This window comes from Trichechus manatus, unplaced genomic scaffold (genome assembly GCF_000243295.1).
Source record: "Trichechus manatus latirostris isolate Lorelei unplaced genomic scaffold, TriManLat1.0 scaffold00164, whole genome shotgun sequence".
Taxonomy (NCBI): domain Eukaryota; kingdom Metazoa; phylum Chordata; class Mammalia; order Sirenia; family Trichechidae; genus Trichechus; species Trichechus manatus.
Window position 1 is genome coordinate 5,244,793 of NW_004444100.1, and position 12,015 is coordinate 5,256,807.

Consider the following 12,015-nt stretch of genomic DNA (forward strand, 5'->3'; position numbering starts at 1 on the left):
GGACCCAGGCCCCAAAAGAAAGAGCTCATCGAGGAATGGAACATCTGAACAATTATGAAGCAGAGTGGGACATGGTTAATACTGTTTCCTTTAAAAAGAAACCACATACCAATGGAGGTATGAATTAAAACTTAAATCTTAAACTGATTTGTAACAATATACTAGTAAATAAAAGTGCAAAGAAAATTCCTTAATGTTCTTCAGTCAGGAAGGATGATTTGGTGCTTTGATTAATACATATAACTACCATATTTTTAGTTGCATCCTTTTCCTCTTTTTTTCTTGTAATTGCTGGTGTAACTTCAAAAAACGGCTTTAAAAATGCTTGTTCTATTTCGTAGTTATTAATGGTAGAAAATAGAAATGTTTAAAAATTTTTGGCTGTCTTTCCTGCACATTTTTCTTTATCTGGTATATAAAAAAAACATGTTATTTCATCTTAAAGCAGCAGGGGGAGATGGAGTGTACAACTAAACCATACCGTTCTAGTTTCAGTGTTTACTTGGATTTTCACCGCTCCTTGCAGTCCCCCATTACATATATTCACTGACTATTCTCTTCTCTCTATATTTATTTATTTAAAAATGTCTTTGTTATTATTTTTGTATAGAAGTTAAAAAATTTGATTTTGTCAAATTGTTGTTACAACCCTTTAGAGTTTGGTTTTATTCTGTTTTAAAATTATTTTAAAATTCTATACAAAAATGTGGTGATTATCTACATGTAGTTAACAAAAAAAAAAACCAGCCTGACATTACTGTGTATGCTAGTTCATGTAAGAGATGTCGTTTGTATACCATATTCCTTATATATTACTCCAGAGTTAAAATCTTAAGTTTATTTTTAATTTTTTTATTGATTTCTTTGTGTTGTATAACTGAAAGGATGTTTTATCTCAGTGTTTTTTGGTCTAGATTTAGGATTTATCCACGTTTTACCAGATTGGAGAAAGGCTAGCCAAAATTTACTGGCACATATATCACTACATATATAGCATTGTTATTGAGTAAAATTGATTTTCGTTTGTGGCCTGTGGAATCATTTCATATACAGCAGTTATACTTTGTGCTTTATCATTTCTAGGAAACAGTGGCAATTAAGAAATAAACAGTAATTCGCAAGCTTTTGCTAACAATCAGCTCATTCATGTGTATGTCTTTTTTTTCCTTTTCACATTCTCTTTCTACTGAGAGGGAAGGTTCTTGCTAGAACAGTGCCAAATGTCAGAGAAAGATGAAACCATAGGATTTTAGTATATGTAGCATGTGAGGTGATTTTTTACTTCTCAAAACTAGGTCTTCTGGATTGGTTTATGTGAATTTCTATTTTTTGTTTTGTTGTTGCTTAATATTGTTAAATTCTTGAAAATTAAACAGGACAGGCTATAGGAATGAGCAAAAGGAGTGAGTATTCAGAATTTCATAAAAGAAGGGAGCATTACATGGATAAGAAAAGTATAATCTGACAGTAATGATCTCTTTGAGATCAGTGGTTCTCAACTTTGGCTACGTATTGAAATCACCTGGGGGACGCTTTAAAAAACTACCAATGCCTGAGTTTTCCCCAGCCAGTGAAATTACACTTTGGAGATGCAGCCTGGACATCTGTATTTTTCAAAAGCTCTCCAGGTGATTTTAATGTGCAGTCAGGCTCGAGAACCTGCATTTAGCTGTGTAGCTTCGCAAAAACCACAGATGTAAATACTGCTTAAGTTGCTTGTCACACAGTGACTTATAAGTAAAGAGCCTTTATTTTCTAATTTTTAAAAATTGAGGAGACATTTTCTGAGTTAGCTTGAGGTTTCAGAAATTAAATTTATGCCATTATGAAACATTTTTCATATTTTAAAAATACTTTTTTCGAAGAAAAAGTTTTATTTTTCTTACCTAATAACATTTACATTTTTTACTTTGTACTTTTTTTTTTTTTTGGTGTTGCACAAAAGGAAACTTGGGATGATCCTTTAAAAAATTGACTGTTGAAGACTTATTTAACTTTATATTTCATAAGAGCATTTACCTTCATATTTCATAAGCATTTATACTGCTTAGTTTTTTGTTTTTATATACTGATGTTTTGAAAATATTTCTTCTCAGAACAGCAGACTGCCATCATGCTGTAGAAACTGATCCAAATAAAATATCATGTCCTTGATGTTAATTCTATTCAAGACATACGAAGACTTATTAAACTATTCTGTTACACTTCTGCTGTTATATTCTGTTTTCCCATGCCAGTGTGGAGATACTTTTAACATATTTGGTGACATAGTAAGTTCTTAGAATCAATTAATTTTGTTTACCTTTTCTTTAAGGAGAAAGAAAGGAAATTTGAGTTAACTCTTGGACTCTGTTAGGTTTCCTTTTTAACCATTTCTACTCTGGTTAGCCATTGGTAGCAGACTAAATTGCAGATTACTTTTATGTTGACTTGATGCTAGGCTATTTATTTATTCACTACATCTTTGAGTCTTTACTATGTGCTAGACACTCTTCTGGGCACGGGGATATAGATGTGAACAAATTAAAGTTCCTACTCACATGAAGTTTGTATTCTACTGGAGGGATTTGCAGAATTTTCTTGTGATTTTTCTATCATTGTTATCAGTTTTAAGTAATAAAATGTGTGAGGCATTTTCTTGTGCATTAAATGTGTAATATGTTTCTCTTCAGTGAGGGAAAATTTATGTAAAATCTTCACGCTTGAATATGCACAAACTTCTGTTAATTCATATAGCCTGTATGTAGTATTTAATATTTTCCATATGATATTCTTTTACTAATTTTACATTAAATACTCTTTGAGCAATTTAAGAATTTAATTTAAAAGTTGTCTGTGTTTAGTTTTTCATTGCTGTTTTACTGCAAAGATGTTTTTGGTCTTTGCATATAATTTAGTAGTATGTATTTTCACGTTTTATTTATCCTTTCTTGGTAGTCCAAGTGCAGTCACACTTAAATGTTTTATTGAGAAATTGGAACTTAAAATTTTTCTCACTTTGCTGTCACCTTGTTAATGGTGTTATGAGCTCTATAATGTAAATACCAGTGAAACATGGTGTAAAGTAGACAAGTGGGCTTGTGGCACTTAATCAGGCCTAGATCCGAGTTCACCATTTGGAATGGTGTAGACGTTTGGCAAGTCAGTAGATAGATAAGTCACTTGAGCTTTTCTGGAATTCCTTTCAGATGGTAGTTGTTGAACTGTCCATGAAATAGTCACGATGCTTGTGTTTTTTGCATGTGGATATTTCTGTAAGCTGTGGATTTCATTGTGCCAGTTTACAAGATCTTGTTGGAGATGATGAAGTTACAGTGTTCCTGACTACAAAGGAAATTGACATATACATGCAGGTCAACACCAATTGATCTGTCTTTTGATCAGGTCCTATAGAGTTTATCTTTGTGGAATTGGTAATGTGGGACAGAATTAATGAAGATCTTGAATAACAGGATAGTATGACACTTTGTATGAATAACATTAGAGAAAATACTTTTTAAAATTTCAAAGACTTGTCATATTTATGTCTGAGTTAAAAATGTTGACATAACCTGGTATTTTAGATTATAAATTATAAGTGTTACTATCATTAGTGAGGAAAAAAGTAACATTTTTTCTTTAAATAGATAATCTTCAAGTTGCTTGTTATTAATTATGATATTGTTCATAAACCTAGGGGATTATATAAATAGTCCACAAACTCAGAAAATGCTTTATTTTACATCGCTGTGCTTTGGTTTAAGCTGAGTCCTTAATTTAGTAGAAGGTTGATTTAGCAGAAAGATGGGGTGTATCCATTCTGTTTTGAAGCAGTCACAACTTAGTTGTCTTTTCGTCCTCAATTCCCCAGTGTTAGACTTGGGCAAATAAAATGTCTGTCTGTGTATTCACTCCAGTTTTATTTTTTATACCAGTATGCTTATCTTCACTCTCCGTGTAGCCTAGTAAAAATAATTGTAAAAGGAAGTGGAGAAACAGTTTTTTTTTTTTTAAGTGATTTCAAAGAGAGCATCGCATCATCTTTATTTGGGGGGAGTGGGAAAGGAAGGCTAAGATTTGTTGCATATTTACTATATACTGGTGGTGTACTAGTTCATTGACAAGTACTATCTTATTTAATTCTTAGAATAGCATTGGGAGGTAAGTATAATTCTCTCTGTTTTACCGGATGAAGAAACTGAGGCTCAGAGAGATTCAATTCTTTGTCCCAAATCATATAGTAAGATGGTGATGTTGCAGTTCAAGTCCAGCCTGCCTGCCTCCAAAGCTGTGGTAACTTTTGGGCAAACCTTATGTTTTAAATAGGGATAACAATTTTTGAATTTGTGTATGGAGGATAGCTATTTTAAAAAATCATTCTTTTAGGAAAATGTAAATTGCCGTTTATAATACAGGAGGCCATGGTAATACGGGTGTTACAGTGATTCCCTAGGTTCAACAAATTTTTCTTAGGCAGTCATAAAGAGTGCTGTCAGTACCTTTTAAAAAGGTGAACAAAAATATTTTGCCCCACTTTCTTGTTTTTAAGATGCTCCAAGTCATAGAAATGGGAAAAGCAAATGGTCATTCCTGTTCAGTTTGACAGACCTGAAATCAATCAAGCAAAGCAGAGAGGGTATGGGCTGGTCGTATTTGGTATTCTGTCTAAAGGATGACGTCGTTCTCCCTGCTCTGCACTTTCATCAAGGAGATAGCAAACTACTGATTGACTCTCTTGAAAAATATGTGGTATTGTGTGAGTAAGTATCAAATTATTTTCTATTTATTGAACTGGATTGTTTTAGTCCCAGGGCAAACTACTTTTACTTGTCTTTGGGCCTCAGTGACCTATGTGCATGTGAGGGCATGAGTAGCTTTGTTTTTTCTGGGACATTGTCTTCTTTGGATTAGTGGCTGAATAAAATTTTGCCATTTTAATTAATTGTATCTGAGACTTTATGGTTTTTTTAAAAAAAAGAGTAGTCCAGTATTTTTTATACACATTTAAATGGATGAGGATACACTAGTGGTTTGTAGATTATGTGTTTACCCAGTTTACCTTTTATTATGTATTTTCTGTTAAACATTGAGTTTCATTTATAATGTTACAAATTTAAGCCAGGCAAGTCTAATCCTTTATAAAATTACTTATAAGTAAGGAAGACAAGACCTTCTCACTTTCTAAAAGTCTGGTGTCTTATGTCTCACTCACTCACTCACTCACTCACTCACTCACTCACTCACTCACTCACTCACTCACTCACACACACACACACACACACACACACACACAGTCTCTCTCAATAAATTTTTTTTTTGGCATCTGTTGCACATCAAGCACTGTTCTAGTTGCTCGATATTCAGTAATGAACAAAACAGGAATGTCCATGGATCTCTGAGAGTTTATGGTCTTGTAAAGAATTCTGAAGAGTGAATGGCAATTAAAACTGAGAAACTAAGAGGAAGTACAAAGTACTTTTTGGGAGCTCTGAGGGAGGAGCTCTGAGGAAGGGTACCTAATTCGCACTAGGGTGGGATAGGAGTCAGGTGAGACTTTCTAGAAGTAGTTAACATCTAAGTTGAGACCTGACAAATGAGTTAGGATTAGTATGAAGGACATTCTCAGAGTAAGGGTTTTTAGGTAGAGGGATGAGCACAAACATGATATAATCAAGAACAAAGTAGTTCATTATCACAGGTGTGGGACAGGGAGGGTACCAAAATTAAAGACAAGGCTAAATCTGCGTAAAGACCAGAGTATGAGGGATCTTGTAAGTCATATAAGCAGGCTGTTCTAGTCATCCAGATGAGATTATGGTGGCATGAACTAGAGAGTGACAGGAAAGATAGAAGTGGATAAATTAGAGAAGTATTTAGGTAAAGTCAGATTTTGTGATTAATTGAATATGTGGAGGTAAGAGGGAGGGAGTGGGAACTGTGAGGATGAGCATTAACTACATTAAGGATGTCCTCATAGTACCAAAAATTGGAAGATTTTGGTAGTCCTAAGCCCTTTAGGCTATGTGTTTTTTGGCATGAGATTCTCTCCCCTACCATGTTGACCTCCTCTGGCTGGCAGTAGGTGTTTTCATCAGTACCAGTAACTTATAAGAATGTTAGTCCTACTTGATGGTGAGTCTTGGATCTTGAAGCCAGAAGCTGTAAATAGGCTACCACCCAGGAGGTTAAATAGATTTTAGGAGGGACGTGATTGGGGTAGAAAGTTATGGCTGATGAGTTGCATGTGTTAAAGACTTAGGGGTGTTAGTATATTAGCAAGCTTAGTATTAGTGTTGTGTAACTATCACAAAAAAGGTCTTTTGATCTGAGACTGTTGATTAAAACATAGTTTCTAGAATGAGGGAAGTGGTAGGCCCTCTCTACTCTTTACTGGTCAGATCATACTTCGGAGAATTAGGCTCAATTTTAGGCACTGCATTTTAAATGTGCCACACTTATGATACTGCAAGAAAGAGATAACTGGTGTAATGAGAGGGATCAAAATGGTCACATGAAAAACATTTCCAAGAGTTGAGAGTTTAACTTAGAGGAGTCTCAGTGCAACATTAAATAAAATCCAGCCTTCTTACCATGGTCAAAGAGGACCTGTCTTGTCTTCTGTTTCTCTCTTAAACCTCATCTCATATCATTTTCTTACTTTCTAGCCAGATGGTTTTTTTTTTCAGTTCCTGAAACACCTTAAACTCTTTCTTGCCTTAGGGTCCTTTACTCGTGCTGTTTCTTCTGCCCAGAATATTCTTTTCCCTGTCTGGTATCTTTTTAATGTCACTTCCTCAGAGGGGCTTTCCTGAGCGCCTCCTCTCCCATTTAGTATACGTTCCTGCCTCCATTCTCTTTCCCTTTATCATTCCCTTGCTTGCTTCCTTCATGGCACTTACAGCATAAAATACTTCCGTCTGTTTATTTTTTTTTGTATTCATCGTTTAGGACGTGCGCTCCAAGAGGGCAGAGATTGCATCTATCTTGTTTACGTCTTCCTAATTCCTAGTTACAGTGCTTGGCACATAATAGATGCACAAAAAATAGTAGTTGAAGGAATAAATGGCATGGTAATTATCAGTTTGACATATGCTTTTGAAAGAGTTATAAAAAGTGAGTTTTAGATTTGTTTTGTGTGACTCCAAAGAGAGAGAGTAGGAGACAGGCTTTAGCTCATGAGGTGAAGAGTGTCCGGTCCTGGATCCATTCAAGGATAGGCTGGATAACCGCTTAGGCAGACATAGGGTTTTGTGTACTTTGAATGTGTATTGTTGGTATTTTAATGAAGATGAAACCTTGTTTCCCTTTCTGAATTTATAAACAATGAGAAACATTTTAAATGTAAGAATCAGACAGATGATGATAAAAATATCATTACTGGGGAGGCTTAGGCATGCGACTTGATAATAATTCACCTCAAACTAGTTCTTAACTCACCCAGTGATTATCACTTCCGGACAACCACGGGCCTCCCTAGTGAGGGCAGAACACTTATGACATGAATGAGAGCAGACCAGAAAGCACCTTCTGTAGTGGCAGGCAGATCCAAGAGAAAGAGACAGCCTGGAAGAGGTTATGCCAAGCATGTACGTTACTCTCTCCCTCATCTCAGCCATCAGATATATCCCTGGGAGGAAGGAGAGTTGTTTTGATAGAAGTGCTTATTTCCATTTGGAAGCATGAGGCCAGGGAAATGGTGTTCCTCCATACATGTTTTTTTTTCCCCCTTCATTCTGCAGGTTTTTCTTTTCTTTTTTTTTTGATCTGATACTGCAAGGAAGAAATAACCAGTGTAATGAGAGGGATCAGAATGGTCACATGAAAAACATTTGAAGGATATGGGAGTTTAACTTAGAGAAGAGGAGTCTCAGAGCAACATTAAATAAACTCTGTACTTCTTACCATGGTCAAAGAGGACCTGTCTTGTCTTACTTCTATCTCTTAAATCTCATCCCATGCCAGTCTCTTAATTTCTAGCCACATAGGTCTTTTTCAATTCCTGAAACACCCTAAACTCTGTCAAGTGGTAGAAAGACAGCAGTAATCAAAAAAGATATGGCCCTTTCATAGAGTTTGTAATATTGTGGGAGACACAGGTATTAATCAACACATAAATAAGTGTAAAATTTCATCTGTGATAAGTTCTCTGAGTAAGAGATGTAGAGTACTGTGAGAGTTTACAGTAGGTTAATATGTAAGTCTTAGTGCATGAGTAGTAATTGATGCCCTTGGAGAGGATGAAATCAAATAAAGGGAGGATAAAGTGGGACAAGATGTAAGCCTGAGTCCTTAATTGCAACCTTTAATGATCTGGTCAGTGGGAAAACCAGCGGAGAGACTGGTCTCCCTATATTTTCTGCTCTTCTCATTGGACTTTATCATTAAATTATGATCAAACAGGGATATGGTGCTCTTTTTTGGAGGAGCAAATAGCTGTCTAAATGACTCCTTCATAAGGCCACTTCCTTAATACCAGCCACTTCTCCTTTGTGTATTCTTCTGTGACATTGGGGGAGGGAGGGTTTGCTTTTTGCTTCCTGAAGGATCAGAAATGTGTAAGAACAGTACATCAAATATTTTATCTCCAAGACCCCTCTGTACTCTAGGTTGAAAATAGGCACTTTCTGTTCTCTTTCCTATCATAAATTATGTTGCATTACATTGTGCCATGTAGTCCACGAAGAATTAATGAGTCGAAGTTGTAGAATAAAGATACTCCAAATAAATAATCACCAATACTAAAAAAGTCCAGATTTGTATATGCCATCTCTCATTAGCAAATTTTTAAGAAGAAATTAAAAGCCCTTGTTCTTGTTAGAATCCAAATAAATGACATTTCCAAATTTTTAAAGTTCTCAAATATTACCTCTAATTTTTTCTTCTGCTAGGTATCATAGGAGTCTCATTTCCTGCCCTAGAGCAATTACTCCAAGTAAAACGATGTTTTTTTATTCATTTTTGTGGTCAAAGATTACTGCAGAGACCAGAAGGAAGGAGAGTAGCCAAGGAAAATCTTGGTTTTAGCCATACTAGGATGTTAGCCAGCCAATGCCAGGGTCATCCTTCTCATCTTCTGAGTCAAAACCAGTTGAAAGAGATGTAAGAATCAGACTGGCTGTGATCTTTTTTTCTGATTAAGCTAAATTGAAGAACGTGACTTGTGTCTGTGGCCGTGTTGTCTTCCTAATGTTCCCCGTAGTGAATTAGGTTTTCCTTCCCAAAGAGCAGGCCTCTGTCTTGCAGAAGCAGAGCCTGCCTTACCCCAGGGATGAGCAGAGATTGCACATGTGCTGGAAATGGTCAGCCTTACAAGAGCCAGGAAGGGAATGGGCCAACCATGCCTAGTTCCTTCTTTCAGTCTCTCCAGCTGGTCAGTCCAAAATGAGTCAGCTTTTGTGGCTTAATCTTTTTCAGTTGGTTTATTTACGTACTTGGCGGGGGGAATGTTATATTCATTGAAGTTTGTTAGTGCTTTGACTTACCACCATTTAAAACATGATATTCAGTTGGATAAAAGAATGAGCCAGAAATAATTTTTTTGAACCAAATTGGTTGCTAGGATATGAATGAGGCTTATTGGTTCCAATAAAATTATTTTACATATTTCGTCGTTTTTATATCAATACACAAGTCTCCAAGCAGTAAAGTATTCCCCTAGAAAGCCGAGTGGTTGTATTATCATACAGTACCAACCATTTACAAGATGAAGTTCTAGTTCTTCATTTATTGCCTTTGCTATATATGTAGTTTTGTTATTGTAACTATTAACGTACCTTTCTATTTTTTATTCACCTTTTTTGATTGGTATCCTTTGCAGTGACGTTTTAAATTTTTTTTAGCCTTACATATTAGTCATTTTAAATAGCAGTATGAAATAGTTATTGCTCCATCACAGCACAAAACATTGCTCAGCTATTGTAATTTTTGACTTTATTCTGAGGTTGTTGAGAAAAGGCTCACTCCAAAGCCTGGAAAGTACTTTGGAGTTTTTGAAAGATGTGCTTATATAGTTGTGATTCCAGACCACAGTTTTCTTTAAGCCCATTAGTAGGTGCTGATAGAATTACTGGTGTTAGCATCATTAAAAGTTACATCTTACTGCTGTAATGAGTTTGAAAGTCTTGAATAATGTTGGCATGAGAGATCAACTTCCCTGAATCCATAATGCTTACAGATTAAATCAGTACGGTAACCTGTTAGGTGGAAACATTTAACAGTATTCTAGAATGCCAACCCTTGTTTTTTTTGTGAAATCCAAAGTACATCTCTTGACTGATGTACTTTTTTCCTTTTTTTTCCCCCCGATTACTTTAGAGCAGCCAAGCCTAAATTTTCTCATGTCTTTCTCCCCCTTTAGCCTTCAGCAGTCCCATCTGCAGTCACACAGCATTGGGTATTAAAAAATGAAATATTTCCTTAAAAAAAAAATATTTGTAGTTGCTGGTTGGTTGGCCAGTTACTTCTTCTCATCTCCAGTTTAGTGCCTCCTGTTTTAGATCTGGAGCCCAAATAGCTGAAGGTTGCATATTTGTTCCCCCTCTACATGCATAGCCAATGTTTTGGCTTCCATGACCATTTCTTTTTAGATTTTAAATATTTTGACCTGATTTATTGTTAGACACAAAGTAATAGCCACAGCACCAGCAGCACTATGCCAGGAAAAAAAAGTTATTCCTGTATTATATTATTCCTATATATGAGTATATATATTCCTATATATATTCCTTTTGTTTTTTGGTGCTGCATTTAAAAATTGACCTTTTCTTTTTTGGTGCTACATTTAAAAACTGGCCTATCATTAAAAACATTCTTTGTGCAAATGTGTAGATCTTTGTATTGGTATCACCCCCCCCAAAAAAAGTTCAGAAAAATATCTTTAATGAAAATTGAACGTTTTGAAAGGTACTAATTTTTTCCTACTTCAGATGACTCAACCTTAGCTCCTTTTAAAAAAAAACAAGATGGCTTATTAGCTACTATTGTTTCTGAAGATCGAGTGCTGTTTCTGACTGTGTAGGAATAAGATCATGTTTCGGATTTCGTATCTCCCTAGCATTGCTGTTACATCCTGTTATGTTAGAATTGAGAGGAGATAACTGTTATTAAAGTTCTTATCTCAAGCATTTATAATAAACTAGAGACAGATAGCAGAAAAATAACACATTTAATTTGTATTTTAAAGACAGAAAAGTTGTGAATTTGTTACAGCTGACTACTAAGTTATAAAACTTAGAAGAAAAAAGATTGAACAGTTCATCCGATTATGTGAAATTAGACAGTTGCTTATTTGGAAAACATTGTATTTATTCTGTAGTTATTGAGAAAATGTAGAGATAGACTTACTTCCAGAACTTAATAAGTAAGAATTAAAAACACTATTAACTGAGCTCTATATAACTTTGTTAAACATGATGAAAAGAGTGTGTTTATAACTATGGTTAGTATACTTAGTGGTCTTTAAAAATTACGAAGGTATTTTATCTTGTATTTTTTAACGTCGTATATTACAATACCATTGACCAAGTTGTGGAATGAAGTTGGAAACAGTTTAAAAATAAGACATATTTTTCCTATGAGGGTATATTTTGTATACTGATGAATTCTAAAATGCCTTGGCTTTCTTTAATTTTTATGATAATCAAGGCAGATATAAGATTTTTCTACTTTAACTCTAAATGAGAATTTGGCTTTCATTACAATTTAGTACTTTTGGCTTTACCTAGAGTAAAAATATACTTCATCCCTTTTACATTTGTTAATTTTATATTTTGTTTGATGTAGTTTTGAAACTCATTTAAAATAGTAAATGTTTGCTAATGATATATTAATGGGAAGCTGTTCTAGAACTGGATATTTATGAAAGTATTCATTATTTATTATTCAGGTAGTAATTGTATGCAGTATGCTAGTATTTTCTACAAATCCCTTCATTTTATTACAGCTCTCCACAGGATAAAAGGACACTTCTTGTGAACTGTCAGAATAAGAGTCTTTCACAGTCTTTTGAAAATCTTCTTGATGAACCAGCATATGGTT

At 34.8% G+C, this 12,015-nt stretch overlaps 1 protein-coding gene across 1 annotated transcript in view; it reads left to right on the top strand.

The window, feature by feature from the left end:
• Positions 1-12,015, top strand: part of TBC1D15 (TBC1 domain family member 15) — a 63,733-nt gene that overhangs the window by 22,660 nt on the left and 29,058 nt on the right. Inside the window, exons 5-6 of the mRNA XM_023740840.1 lie at positions 9-117; positions 4,529-4,740. Coding sequence (XP_023596608.1) covers positions 9-117; positions 4,529-4,740 — 321 coding nt within the window. The remainder of the gene's footprint in view (positions 1-8; positions 118-4,528; positions 4,741-12,015) is intronic.